At 42.4% G+C, this 15,133-nt stretch overlaps 1 protein-coding gene across 8 annotated transcripts in view; it reads right to left on the bottom strand.

The window, feature by feature from the left end:
• Positions 1 to 15,133, bottom strand: part of NPAS2 (neuronal PAS domain protein 2) — a 179,818-nt gene that overhangs the window by 68,470 nt on the left and 96,215 nt on the right. For all 8 annotated transcript variants that reach the window (XM_024242240.3, XM_063713529.1, XM_024242244.3 and 5 more), the window contains exon 3: positions 3,257 to 3,405. In XM_024242240.3, the coding sequence (XP_024098008.2) occupies positions 3,257 to 3,405 (149 nt within the window). The remainder of the gene's footprint in view (positions 1 to 3,256; positions 3,406 to 15,133) is intronic.

Genomic DNA, 15,133 nt, shown 5'->3' with positions numbered 1-15,133 from the left:
AGGCTCTCCCGGTTTTTGGAGGCTGCATTTCTGCTGACTTATCCTTTCCAGGGCCCAGATTTGACAATTCTGTAATTCCACAGTGGACAGAGCCCGGCATAAATATCAGGCTGATGAGCTTGATCCCAGCTGTCCTATTTAACAGCTGTCCTGCTTCTCAGTGGCACTGACCTAGTTTGAGTAATTTGCACAAAATATCTTGGCAATCAAACCAACCTGCTATTTCACTTGGCTAAATCATTATTTAGGAAATATAACCATTTTGATTAAATTATCAGGGCAATCAAATACTGCTGTAACACTCCGTTCCAATCCTGCTTGATTGGTCTTCCCTGACTTTTAACAAAAGCAATTAACATGTTCTTTACTCTCTCCTGGGCAGCTTTGGAAAAAATAATATGAGGATATATCATCACTGTCACATTTTTAATAGGTATATATGATCATCAAAGAAATAATAAAAGAATAAGAAGTATAATGAAACTTTCTGATGTCCCAGCCGCACCCTCTTTTATGAAATCATCTTGTCTAGGAAAATGTTCAGTGGAACAGACACATCACTGCCTGCATGGAAGAATTGTAATTATTTCCTCACCAATTCTGACATTTCTGACTTATTATGTTTGGTGTCATGATTAAAGAAAAAAGAATTCTGCTCTTCCTGCTTGCTAATAGGTTCTGAGCCCTCTCAACTATTCTGTGACTTTTTGTAACATCCTGGGTGACTGGCAGGGTAGGTGTGACCACACACTAACAGGTAAAAGCGTTTGAAGGAGAGGAAAAGGGAGAGAGAATGATTTGAGAAAGACGTGAGCTCAAGGATGAGTTCAAGTAGCATATGCAGGTGATTGTGTGATGGAATACTATACACTAGGGAAAGAGAACTAGAAATAGCACTGGAAGAATGGGAAGAATCTCATAAACATCATGTGTATAATTCATGGTTCCATCTTAATAAGGTTCCAACAGGCAAAACCAACTTATGGGGTTAGAAGTCAGCACACAGTTTCCTTCTTTTGGGAAAGCAGAGGAAGACAGGAAGCAGCTTCTATTTCTTGACCTGGGTTATTGGTTCCCCGGCTGTGTCTGCTTTGTGATAATTAATTCAACTGTACAGTTATGATTTGTATATTCTCTGTATGTGTTACTTTTATCAAGTATTACAAAGTTAGAAAAAGAATGGAGTGCCAGGATAACTGGAAATCCACATGCAAAAGGATGAATTTTCACAGCCTACCTTACGACATCTACAAAAACGAACACAAAATGGATCAAATATCTATGCTTAACCTACAGTTTAAAATTACAAACCTTTTAGGCCGGGCGCGGTGGCTTACGCCTGTAATCCCAGCACTTTGGGAGGCTGGGGCGGGTGAATCACGAGGTCAGGAGATTGAGACCATCCTGGCTAACACGGTGAAACCCCTTCTCTACTAAAAATACAAAAAATTAGCCGGGCATGGTGGCGGGTGCCTGTAGTCCCAGCTACTCAGGAGGCTGAGGCAGGAGAATGGTGTGAACCCGGGAGGCGGAGGTTGCGGTGAGCCGAGATCGTGCCACTGCACTCCAGCCTGGGCGACAGAGCAAGACTCTGTCTCAAAAAAAAGAAAAGAAGAAAAAAAGAAAAAAATATATAAACCTTTTAGAAGGAAACATAGATATAAATCTTCATTACCTTAGATTAGGCAATGGTTTCTTAGATAGGATGCCTCAAGCACAAGTAATCAAAAGAAAAAAATAAATTGGACATTAACTGATTAAAATTTAAAACCTTCGTGTGTCAAAGAGTATCACTTGAAAAGTAAAAAGACAATTCACAGAATGGGAGAAGATATTTTCAAATTCTATACCAGATAAGGGTCTAGTATCTAGAATACACAGAAAACTCTTACCACTGAAGCATAAAAAGAAAAATCAATGATTTAAAAACGGGCCATGGATTTGGACATTTCTCCAAAGAAGATACACAAATGGCCAGTGAGTATATGAAAAGATCATGAAAAGGAAAACATCATTAGTCATTGGGAAATTCAAATCTAAGTCATATAAGATACCACTTCATACCCACTAGGGAGATTATATTAATAATAGTCATAATAAAAGAAGACAGTAATAAGTGTTGACAAGGATGTGGAGAAACTGGAACCCTCATACATTGCTGCTGGGAATGTAAATAGGTACAAGCCACCTTGGAAAACAGTTTGGCAGTTCCTCAAAAAGCTAAACACTACCATCTAATGCAGCAATTCCCCTCCTAGGAATACAAACAAGAGAAGTGGAAACATACATCAACTCAAAAATTTGTACATGAATGTTCACAGCAGCATCATTCATAATTTCCAAAAACTGTAAACAACCCAAATATCCATCAACTGATGAATGGTTAATCAAAATATGGTATTAATATATCCATACAATGGAATATTGTTGGTCCAGGAAACGGAATGAAGTACTCACACGTGCTAAAACACAGATGCTACGTGAAAGAAGCCAGATACAAAAGACCACATACTGTATGATTCTATTTGTATAAAATGCCTAGAATAGGGGAATTGATGGAGACAGAAAATAGATTTGTGGTTGCCAGGATATGGAGGGAGGGGGAAGAATGGGAAATGATGGCTAATGGATACAGGGTTTCTTTTTTGGCGTGATGGAATTAGATAGTGGTGATGGTTACACCACCTTGCGAATATACTAAAGACCACTGCACTCTACACTTTAAAATGGTGAATTTTATGGTATGGACATTATATCTCAATAAAAACAGAATGAATGTGACATGAAGAAAATGAATTCTTTTCAATGTATTTTTTCATGATGTAGCTCAAAAGACCAAAGAGTTCGAGGGCAGTGGCAGAGAGGGATGAAAAGGCCCACATAGTCTGATCCCACAGGAAGTGAGTACTCAGCCACTGCGTCTGTTCAGCATTGAATAAAAGACACTTGTTCCAGGGATTTTTGATCAAGATGTTGTCACTGTGAATGCCACACTGCTTCGGCTGGGTGCTACCTGTGAGGTTGTTTTGGATTCTCTCGTCTGGCTAATAATGCAATTGGGAGGTGTGTGCCCTCTCCCCACCTAGCCAGAGATGGGCTGATAGAGGGTGGAGTGCCTTTGAAATGGGAAGCCCTCGACCAGTAAGGCTGGGCCTGGCTGGGGAGACAAAACCAACCAGGCAGCCCAGATTGGTGAAGTCATCACCACATGGACAGGGCAGGGTGGAAGAAAAACAGAGAGAAGGGTGACCTTTACCATTGTGTTTCTGCAAAAATCCGATGACCTTTTCCAACACGGTGGTTTTGTCCATTTTCCGCGTGTTGCCAGGGAGCATGGAACTGAGCTCTTTGATGAGAACATTGAACTGGTCCCGACGCTTCTTCTCAGACTTGTTTCGAGAAGCTCTGCAAACACAAAATGAGCAGGTTACTGGAACATTCCACGTCACAAAGGCTTTGTGATGAAACAAAAGCACTTTCTAATAGAGCACATTCTATTGTGATTATCTATCTTATCAAAAAACTCTTTCAGGAAGGTCACGCTGGCCACATTTCCGAGGCAGGATAGAAAATGTTTTGCTAGACTCTTGGCCACAAAGACAGACAGCATTAATAACCAGTAAGTTCTGACTCAGACGCAAAATCTTACAGATTAGCTCTGAGGCCAGATGCTGCTCATTCGGATTTCATAGAGCTTTCACTTTCAGAGAGCAAAGGACACATTGCTGACTGAGATGGCTGTGCTCGGAGAGCCCTTCCTAAGACTCAAACCATGTCCCCTTCAATCCAGAACACCCAGCCTGGTTCCAGGGCCCAAGGGGTGGCCAGGTGTCCCGTGTGCCACCAGTGCATATGTCCTGGCCCCTGCTCCAAAGAGCTCATCGCCCTGTTGGGGGAGGCAAGATACACCCTTCGTACAACAGCCAGGGCCGTACAGACCCAGGGCAGACGTATGACAGGTACTGCACATGGCTGTCAAGCTGCTAAGAGCAGATGAACACTTTTTAAAATGACATGCAGGAAAGTTAAACACATATTACTAAGTTGGAGAAGCCAGTCTGAAAAAGCTACACACTGTATGATAGCAAGTATATGACATTCTGGAAAATGCAAAACTACAGAGACAACACAAAGATCAGTGGTTGCTAGGGGTTAGGAGGGATGAACAGAGGATTTTTAGGGCAGTGAATCCACTCTGTATGACACCATACTGGTGGATGTGTGTCATCACACATTTGTCTAGACTTAGAGAATGTACAACACAAGAGTGCGCCTTGATGTTAACTCTGAATGGTAACAATGTATCAGTGTAAGCTTATCAGCTATAGCTAATGCACCACTCTGGTGGGGGATGCTGATAATGGGGGAGGCTGAGTGTGTCTAGGGAGGGCTCAGGGGGATATGGGAACGCTTTGTGTCTTTCACTCAATTTGTCTGTGAGCCTAAAAATGCTCCAAAAATTAAAGTCTATTTTAAATAAGTGACACCCTGTGCTGCACACTTATAGGAGAGATCAAAGCGAAGCTGCTTGGTTAGAGGGGAGGGGCCTCTCCCAAGCCACCCAAGCACCTCTGAGGACCCTGAGATCCTCAGGAACTTGAGCAGGGAATCATGGCTCTCAGGGACGCTCTAATTAACAACAGGGAACACGTGATGCAGAAAGCCCTCCTGAAAAGTCCAGAAGCAGTGCTACTCGAGGGGCCTCCCCATCTTCAATGACATGCCACAGGCCCTTCATCAACAATCCACGTATTTGAAGGCGATCCAGGGCTGAGAAAGCTGGCTCACTCCTCCCCAATTCACTGAAGACAGACTTGTTCCAGAAGTCAGCTCTCTGAGAGAGAACAGGGGCCCTAGAGGCCAGGCCCATAAAACATTGCTGCTTTTCCAGGCACCTGGGGCCCGGGGTCATGGTTCCCAGGGGAGCAAATCCTTCACCAGGAGGCTCCTGGCCAATGTGTGGTCAGGACAGAGTGTGCTGCTGGATTCTGATTCACCTCCCTTGGAGCAGGTATAAGTATCTATAGGTAACAGTATCAATAAACAGCCCTGGGACACAAAAGGACATATTTCCAAAACCCTTTCCCTAGACACCACGAGGACCATAACCACTCAGTTTGCCCCTGCCTAATTGCACACAACCTGCCTTTATTTCAACACACATGTTCACAACCCATCTTTTACTGGTCCTATCTCAGTTGAGGCTGTTTCCTGATAATATTTGGGCAATTCTTCAAAGCTCAGCCAACATGCGTGGTCTCTACCCTTTACCTAGGGGTCTTTTCCTGCCTCTCCCCTCCTCCCTGTCTGTTCTTGGCCTTCTACAAAGGCCCTGTCCCTCGCCGAGCCACTCTCTTTACCTGCGCTCTCTCACATCACACACTAACTGCAGGCGTGGCAGCAAGATGTTGCGGAGTCTTGTTGCTAGTCCAGGCTAAAAGACCATGTTCAAACACACGGGAGAGAAGAAAGGAACCCTTTAACTTTCAGAGTGAGTGTCTATGCATTATAAATAATTTTTTGGCCTAGATTTTAAAGAGTGACATGCAACCTCCTTAGCCAAAAAAAGCTCTGTTCCTGTCCTAGTTTGCCCATTATAAATTATTTGTGAGCCGATAACACCCAGCTCATTACTGCTCTGTTCTCGTCTTCAATGGGTGTAATGACGACCAACATGGCCTGGTAGCAACTCCGACGAAGGCTCCTATCGTTAGTGACAGAGACATAAGCTTGTTTCCATCCACCTCTGGCTGGGACACACTGTGGTGTCCACTGGAAACTGGTCACTGTCAGCTGGTTCCACTGCTATCAGGCAAGAGAAAGAAAACGAGCCTGGAATGACCTTATTTCCAAAAAGAAGGTCCTCTCGGCAGGCCCCGAGACCACCACACACAGACACTGGGACGAAGGTTTTGAAAGACACTCCAACAACCCCAACAACCAGGCTTTGGGTTTTTGTTTTTGAGATGGAGTCTCACTCTTGTTGCCCAGGCTGGAGTGCAGTGGCGCGATCTCAGCTCACTACAACCTCCGCCTCCCGGGTTCAAGCAATTCTCCTGCCTCAGCGTCCCGAGTAGCTGGGATTACAGGCATGCACCACCACACCCGGCTAATTTTTGTATTTTTTAGGAGAGACGGGGTTTCACCATGTTGACCAGGCTGGTCTTGAACTCCTGACCTCAGGTGATCCACCAGCCTTGGCCTCCAAATGTGCTGGGATTACAGGCATGAGCCACCATGCCTGGCCAGGCTTTGGAGTTTTAAGGCATTTTTTAAATTCAATAAAATTCATCCATTTTAGTGCATAGTTTGGTGTATTAGTTGGGTAACTACCACCAAAATCAAGATAAACAACAGTTCCTTCATCCTAAAGAGGTTTCTCCTGTGTCTTTGTGATTGATCCGCCCACCCCCAGCCATAGCCACAGGCAACCACTGATCTGCTGTTAGTGTAGTTTCACCTTGTCTAGAATTTAACAGACCTGGAATCAGAGTATACAGTCTTTTTGATTTAGCATGACATTTTTGAGATGCATCGTGTTGCTGCACATATTAACATCCCATTCCTTTTTCCTGCTGACTAGTATTCCTGTGTATGAATATGCCACAACATCTGGTTCATTTCCAGTTCAGGGGTAATAAGAATAATGCCGTTCAGAATACTCATGTACAGATCTGTGTGTAGATATAGGCATTCATTTCTCTTGGGTGAATACAGAGGCATGGAATTGCTGGGTCATCTGTTAAGCATATGTTTAACCTGATAAGACACGGCTGCACTGCCACACAAAGCTGGCTACACTGTTTTTGCTTTTCCACCAGCAATGTATGAAAGTCCCGGTTGCTGCAATCCCTGTCAATGCTTGGTGTTATGAGCCTTTTTTTTTTTTTTTTTACTTTAGCCATTGAAATGTTACCTTACTGTGGCTTGGATTTGCATTTTTCTGGTGACTAGTAATGTCGAACATCTTTTTACATGCTTAATGGCCATTTATGTATCTGATTTTGTGAAGTGTTTGTTCAAATCTTCTGCCTATTTTCCAGTTGGGTTGTTTGTCGTCATCTTACTGAGTTTAAGAAAGAGAGAGTGAGAGAGAGAGAGAGGAGAGAGAGAGAGACCAACGGAGGGAGGAAGGGAAGGTATGTGTGTGTTTTAAATACACATGGATATTGATTTTTGAATGTGGGGCTCAAAAAGCCACAGGTTATCTGTTCTGAAGCGTCCATCATCGGGCATCTTGGGGAGTTTGGGTCTGGTTACACAAAGAACATTTGCTGGGCACTTACTATGTACGTAACGGGCACCATGTTAAGAGCTTTACATCCATTCATTCCTTCAATTCTCATGACAACCCTTTAAGGCAGGTACTATTGCATTTCCATTCCAAGGGGAAGGAGCGAGGCACTGAGAAGCTGTGTAACCCACCACCATCACAGGTCTGGGAAGTGGTGCCACAGGCTGGCTCCAGTGCCCACACTCTGAGGCCGTGCACCCTCCTGCCACTTCCTACAGCTCCCTCCAAATCATTGTGGCGGGATCTGTTATGGACCGACGGACCCAGTGTTCTGGGAACACAGAACTGAGAGTGACTAATTCTGGCTGCTATAGAAGAGTTTATAGCACAAAAAAGAGTTTTGTGCTATAAAAGAGTTTATAGCACAAAAACTAAGCACACCCTGCAGAGAAACAGTGCCACACACTAACAGGAAGCTGGTGTTTGCGTTCCCTGTTGGGGAAGGGTAATGCAGGAAATCAAGGGAAGACTGTGACCTTCGCTTCAGCTCCTAGGAGTGGCCTTTCCCACTGTCATGGTCACCTGTGGTGCTAGGATTACTGTTCACCAAATATTTCCAGTTTGTCTTCTAGACAGAGTAGGATTGAGCTTCCCTGCCCCTTCGCTTGGCCAAGAACATGTACGCACAAGTGCCATGTGTCAGTTCCCAGGGAGAAGCATGGAAAGTCAGTGCAAAATCTGGTTCATTCCTTTTTCCATTCACCTCCCTTGGCAATGGGAGGTGAAGCCTCTCCCAGCCTGGGTCCTTGGGTGAGGACACTTTATAGCAAGGGTCCAGCAGCTCTGTGATGAGCACTTCAGCTTTACTGAGATTTGGGGATGGTGTGCCACACAGCCCAACTAGCCTATCTGGATACACACAGTAGGGGATTGAGCAGAAAGGCACCCACGGGTGGAACTCAAACATCCATTTATTAAATGCAATACAGGCAGACCTCCAGGGAAGTGGGGGACAGGTTACCTTCCAGGACCCTTAAAAACTGTACATGTTTATGGGGTACAATGTGATGTTTTGATATACATATACAACATGGAATGATTAAATTAAGCTAATTATCATATCGGTCACTTCGCTTATTTGTGGTGAGACATTTGACATTTACTCTCCTTGCAATTTTGAAATATACAACACTGTATGTTATTATTAACTACAGTCACCCTGCTGTGCGATAGATCTCAAAACCTGATTCCTCCCGTCTAACTGAAGCTTTCTACCCTTTGACTAACATCTCCCCACTCCCTCCCCCTTTGACAGGAGGACCCTCTTCCACTTCTGACTTGAGGGTTCTCTGGACAAGGGCAATTAGAGACAGGAAGAGTATTTGTTCTATATTCTCTGATTAGCACCTTCTGTGCACAAGGTGCTCCATCAAGCGATATGGAGGAGGTGGCAATGAAGAGGCCTTGGCCCTCAACTAAAAGCAGCTCAGTGTCTAGAGGAAGAGATGGAACTCACTCCTCAGAAGCTGGTACAGGGGGTGCAATACAATACTGCCCGGTGAGAAGTTCCAACAAATTGCCAAGGGTGTTCACCAAGGAGGGAGCCCAGCCACGGAGCCCTTAGAGGCAAGAACATGAGGTGGCTTTGAGGGATGCATAGTCAGGGGTGGAGAGGACAGCACAGGAGAAAGCTGGGTGGTCAAGTTTGGCAGCAGAGTTGGGCTCAATTGGAGAAGGAGAGGATAGGGTGGGGAGGCAGGGAGAGGCCGACGGCACATCGTGAATGGTAGGCCAAGCAACCTGGTCTGAGCTTTTGGATGAGTGGGGACAGGGAAAGGAAATGAAATGGGTCCTCAGAAAAGGATGAGGAACCCAACTTAACGGGAAGTGAGTACAGACAGGAAGGGTCCGTGAGGCTCCTCCACCCCAAAGTACAGCACTGCACCGCTGCTCCCTACCGCCCCCCAGCGGGGGATGTAGGGAAAGAGCCAAGCAAGGCTCAATCAAACTTCATTAGCCTGGAAAAAGTGACGCTGACGGTGGATGTTTTAAAACGTTTTTTTTTTTTTCTTCCTTAAAATTAACACACAGTGAGCCTGACTTTTTCTTCGGGGGCACGGTTCTATACATTTTAGCACACGTATAAAGGTATGCAACCGTCATCACCATCAAGACATGAGACAGCTCTCTACAAAACTCTCTTATGCTCTCCACTCCCCCAAAACCCTGGCCAGCTCTGTTCTGTTCTCCATCCCTATGCTTTTTTCAAGAACGTCGTAAAAGTATAATCCTATAGCACGTAACCTTTTGAGCCTGGCTGCTTCTACCCAGCATAATGCTTTTGAGATTTATTCAACTTGTGTCTGTCAATACCGTGTGCCTTCTCATTGGTGAGTAGTTTTCTACGGCATGGGTGTTCCACAGCCGGTTTATGCATTCACCCATTGAAGAAATTTGGGTTGTTTCCAGTTTGGGTAATTATGAATAGAGCTACTATGCCCATTGGTTGTACAGGTTTTTCAGTGAACGTGTTTGTATTTTTCTGAAGTAAAGAACCCAGGACTAGAACGTCTGGGTCATATGGAAACTATATGTTTATAAGAAACTACCAAACTGTTTTCCAGAGTGGCCATGCCATTTTACCTCCCTACCAGCAATGTATGAGTGATCCAATGTTCTACAACCTTACAGGGAATTAATATTGTCAGTACTTTAAATTTTAGCTAATCTAAGAAAGTTGTGGTGGTACATTATTAGAGGTTTAATTTGCATGTATCTAATGGCTAACGGCAGTGGACATCTTTTCACTTTTTTTGACATCTGTAGACCCTCTTTGAGAAAGCATCTGTTCATATCTTTTGCCCATTTTAAAATTGGGTTGTCTATTTCCTTACTATCGAGTTTTGACAGTTGCTTGTATTTTCTGGATACAAGTCTTTTGTCAGAAATGTGATTTGTCAGTATTTTCTACCCGACTATAGCTTGCCTTTTCAATCTCTTAATAGTAACTTACAGAGTGAGTTGTTAATTTTGATGAGGTCCAGGTTAACAATTTTTTCTCTTGCGAGTTGTACTTTTGGTGTTAGGTCTAAGAACTCTGTCTAACCTTATAGACTACAAAGACTTTCTCCTATTTTTTCTTCTTACGGTTTTACAGTTTTACGTATTTTACATTTAGATTTATAATCTAAGTATTGATTTTTATTTCATGAATAGATGTTGCATTTTGCCAAAGTCTTTTTCTGTATCAATTGATATAATCATGTGGTTTTTCTTTTGTAACTTCATAACAGAATGGATTACACTGATTTTTGAATTCTGAATAGCCTTGCATTCACTAGATAAGCTCCACTTGATTGTAATTTAACATACATATACAAATATATATATATAGTTGGATATAATTTGCTAATGTTTTGTTGAGAAATTTTGTATCTACATTTATGAAAAATGCTGTTCTGTAGATTTCCTTTCTCATACTGTCTTTGGGTAATGCTGGTCTCATAAAATAAACTGGAAAGTACTTCTTCAACTTTCTGGAAGAGTGTGAACAGAACTGGTGATATTTCTTCTTTTAATGTTTGGCAGAATTCACCAGTGAAATCATCTCAGTCTGGAGATTTCCTGTTCAGGTTTTCAAATACAAATTCAATTTCTTAGTTATAGGACTCTAGGTTTTCTCTTTCATCTTTTGTGAGTTTGGTAGTCGTGGTTTTTAAGTAATTGGCCCATCTCATCTTAAGTGGTTGGATTTTATGCAGATCTAATTGTTCACAGTATTTCCTTATGGCCCTTTGAATTTCTCAGGAATATCTAATGATAGGCCTTCCTATTCCTGCTATTGATAAATTGTGTCTTTTTCAGTCCCTTGATAGACTTACCAATTTTATTGATCTTTTATTATTTTTATTTTTTTTTAGATGGAGTTTCGCTCTTGTCACCCAGGCTGAAGTGCAATGGCACGATCTCGGCTCACTGCAACCTCCACCTCCCAGGTTCAAGCGATTCTCCTGCCTCAGCCTCCCAAGTAGCTGGAATTACAGGTGTCTGCCACCACGCCTGGCTAATTTTTGTAGTTTTAGTAGAGACGGGGGTTTCACTATGTTGGTCAGGCTGGTCTTGAACTCCTGACCTCAAATGATCCCTCACCTTGGCCTCTCAACCTGCTGGGATTACAGGCATGAGCCACCATGCCTTGCCAATCTTTTAAAAAATCACCTTTTAGTTTAGTTGATTTTTCTATATTGTTTTTCTGTTTCTAATTTTATTATTTTCTGTGTTTATATCTAATTTCCATCTTTCTTGCTGTGAGTTTATTTTGCTTTTCTGTTTCTAGTTTCTTAAGGTAGAGGTTGGTTGTTGATTGGAGACCTTTCCTTTTTTTCTAATATGAGCATTTAATGTTGCAAGTTTCCCTCTAAGCATTGCTTTAGCAGCAACCCACTAATTTTGAAATGTATGTTCATTTTTATTTAGCTAAAATATTTTCTAATATCCTTGAGACTTTCTCTTTGACCTATGGATTACTACAAAGTTTGTTGTTTAATTTCCAAGATGTGGAGATATTTTTCCTGCTATCTTTCTGTTTCTAATTTTTTCATTTGAATTTATTTACATTTGTTTTATGAAGCAGGGTTTGGTCTAGCTTGGTAAATGTTCAATATGTACTTGAAAATATGTGTATTCTGTTATTGCTGAGTAGAATGTTGTATAAATACCAATCAGATTCTGTTGGTTGATGGCATTTTTCAGTTCTTCTATAGCCTTGCTGAAGTTTACTCTACTAGTTCTATTACTAAGAGGAGCATGTTAAAGACTCATCTAACTTCTTCAGGTTGTGCTTCCTGTACTTTGAAGCTTTGTTTTTAGGTGTATACATATTAGAACTGTTATCTGTTCTTGTTGAATTGATCCTTTATCATTATGTAATGTCACTTTATTCCTAGTAAATTTCTTTGCTCTGAAGTCTATTTCATTTGATATTAATAGAACCATTTTGGCTTTCTTTTAATTAGTGTTTGTGTGGTATATAATTTTCCATAGTTTTACTTTTACCCTCTACCTATATCACCATATTTGAGTTGAATGTCTTGTGGACAGCACATATTTAGGTATTTAGGTTACTGAAAAAAAATCATTGCAACAAAATCTGTTTTTTAGTTGGCATATTTAGACAATTTACATTTAATGTAATCACTTATATGTTTGGATTTACATTTTCTATTTTAACATGTTTTCTGTTTGTACATTCTTTGTTTTGGGTTATTGTTTATTTCCCCTTTCCTGCTTTCTTTTGGATTATTTAAACATTTTTTAGTATTCCATTTTAATTTATCTATTGTTTTCCCCTCCATATTTCTTTGTATGACTTTTAGTAATCATTCTAGGGATTGTAATACACAAACTTGTCTTTTCAAAGTCCACTTAGAATATTTTATCATTTCAAATGGAATCTAGAAACTTTTCTCTATATAGCCCCCTCTACCTTCCCCGCTCTTTTATGCTGCAATTGTCTTATGTACTATCTATAAATACACTGAATATACCCTATCATATTATGCTGTTTTGTCAAATATTTACCATTTCTGTTATTCTTCCTTTATTCTTCCTATTCCAAGTTTCTATCTAGTGTCATTTCCTTTCTGCTGAAAAAACTTCCTCTAGTAATTCTCCCAGAGCAGGTCTCTTGACAGGAAGTTTTCATTCATTTGAGAATTAGCTTCATTTTACCTTCATTCCTGAAGGATATTTTCACTGCATGTTGAATTCTGGGTTAATAGCTCTTTTCTTTCAACATTTAAAAAATATTGTACCCCTATCAGAAGGCTTCCCTGGTTTCTGATGAGAAATCCATAGTGCTACTTAAATATGTTCCACATGGCCAGTCTTAGACCTTGGGTGGTGGTCTATTCTAAAGTTCAGACCTGAGGGTCTATGGTATGCTGCTCAAGATCAGATCCATGCAGATTCAGCCCAGGGGTGAGCCCAGAAACTCACAGCCAGCTTTACAGAGTCACTTTCCTGAGTGCCTCCCTCTCTGAAATCTGCCCAGTACCTTCTGGTTCCCAAGCTCCCTTTCTGTTCCGTTGGCCAGAAAGCTGGCTCTATTTATCCTGTCCTTCCTCATACTACCTACATCTGCGCTCTCATCTGGGGCCAAGCAGTAGGAAGATAGAGGGAAAGGGGGAAGAAAGCAGCAGGGTTTCATCCCACCCCCTTGGAAGTGTAGCTGTTCTGTCTGGAGAGAGGTTCCCCCTCCCCCTGCATAAAAGGTTTCATGTGGATTCTGATTGCCACTGTTGCTCCTGCTATGCTGCTGTTGGAGGATTGCTTCCAGGATGCAAGGAAATAGAGAAAAAACAAAAAATGGCAGATTTAACCTTGCACAATCTGAGCATTAGGAGACCTTGTTCCTGCTCCTTAAGCCAGTACTAGAGCTCCTGGTTCTCTCTCTGTCAGCAGAGGCCCACTTCTGGGTGTGGGGCTGCATTGAGTCTCAGCTAGGAGATATTACAGGGGAAAAAATGGTGAACTAGCTGCTGGTTTGGTAGTGCTTCCCCAATCTGTACCCTACTATTTACTCTTCAGGGTCCTCAAATGGCTGTTTCATGCATTCTGCTCATGCTTTACAGCTGCATTCAGTGTGATGGACAGGACGGAATAGGCTAACTCCATCTTACCAAGATCCAAAACTCTCATATATCTTTTCATATATTTTTTAATGAGTTTGTAAAAAACCCATAGGAATCAAAGGGTGGGAACAGAGAATATAAAAGCCTGGTGGCAGGGGCTGTTAATAAGATCCTTTTGCAGAAAAGCATATGGGGTGAGCTGGACTGTAATTATAAGAGACTCTTGAAGAAACATATTTCTGGGTAGCTCTTGCAGAACAAAGAGAATGACAGATGAACTGGGCAGGCGCTTCTTCCCTTGGTATTAGTGTATCACTCTGGAATGAGCTAACATTAAAAAAGCATCAAAAGGAATCCGCCATTGCACATCAACATGGAGTTTTACTAACCCAATAAAACTACTGTCCTATGCTTCCCTACCCTCTGAGAGTAGATGTGCACCTCAGGCATAGCTCTCTAGAACTCTGGAATTCCAGAGGAGGGTTGTACTTGCAGCTCAGGATCCAAGTGAGTCCTAGCACAGTAGCCCCATACTCTTACAAAGGGGCTGCGTCTGTGGTATTTCAGAAGGGCTGAAGGAAGGAGAGTCACCACATAATGCAAGGCAGGAGAGGGCCATGGTTCCAAGGCAAAGTGTCACACCCACACCCACACCCATACCCCTTGGGTTTCTCCCACAGGTGGAATCTTGGAGGCCCTTCTCTGAGAGGATGTCATAAGACAGATGCATATTATATACACCATACTCTACGCTTCTCTCCCCTCCTTCTTGGTGAAGAGATGACACAGGTGTGCACACTTAGCGTGCAAGACTGGACTTCACACCCAGCTGCCCAAGATGCATGGCTGTAGCTGGGATGGGGGTCAGGTCCTTCTGAGGGGCCTGTGGCACAGAGGAGGAAGGAAGATGCTCTTTCCCATCCTGCTGGGAGAGACCCTGTGCCAAGAATCGTTGGAGCATGCAGGTGAATGACAATGAGCACCACCCCCAAGTTTGTGTCCTTGGCCCTCTGTCTTCCTTAAACTCACAAGAACGCATGCATAGTGGTGCAGGTGCATTTTATACATCACCAAAAGTCCTATGTTTCCCTTGGGAAAAAATTAAAAACCATTGAAACGGAACTCCTCATCTGTGAGTTGGATCAGGAATGAGGATAAAAGGCAGTAAAAAGAGAAAAGAGGGGGAAAAAATATCATTCCTAGCAGACTCTTCCTTTTAATCCATTTCATATGTGGACTGCTCTGGCTGGCAATGTCTTCAGCTTAT

Source organism: Pongo abelii, chromosome 12 (genome assembly GCF_028885655.2).
Source record: "Pongo abelii isolate AG06213 chromosome 12, NHGRI_mPonAbe1-v2.0_pri, whole genome shotgun sequence".
Classification (NCBI taxonomy): domain Eukaryota; kingdom Metazoa; phylum Chordata; class Mammalia; order Primates; family Hominidae; genus Pongo; species Pongo abelii.
The sequence above is the reverse complement of the archived record's forward strand: the minus strand, read 5'-3'. Positions and strand labels throughout refer to the sequence as shown.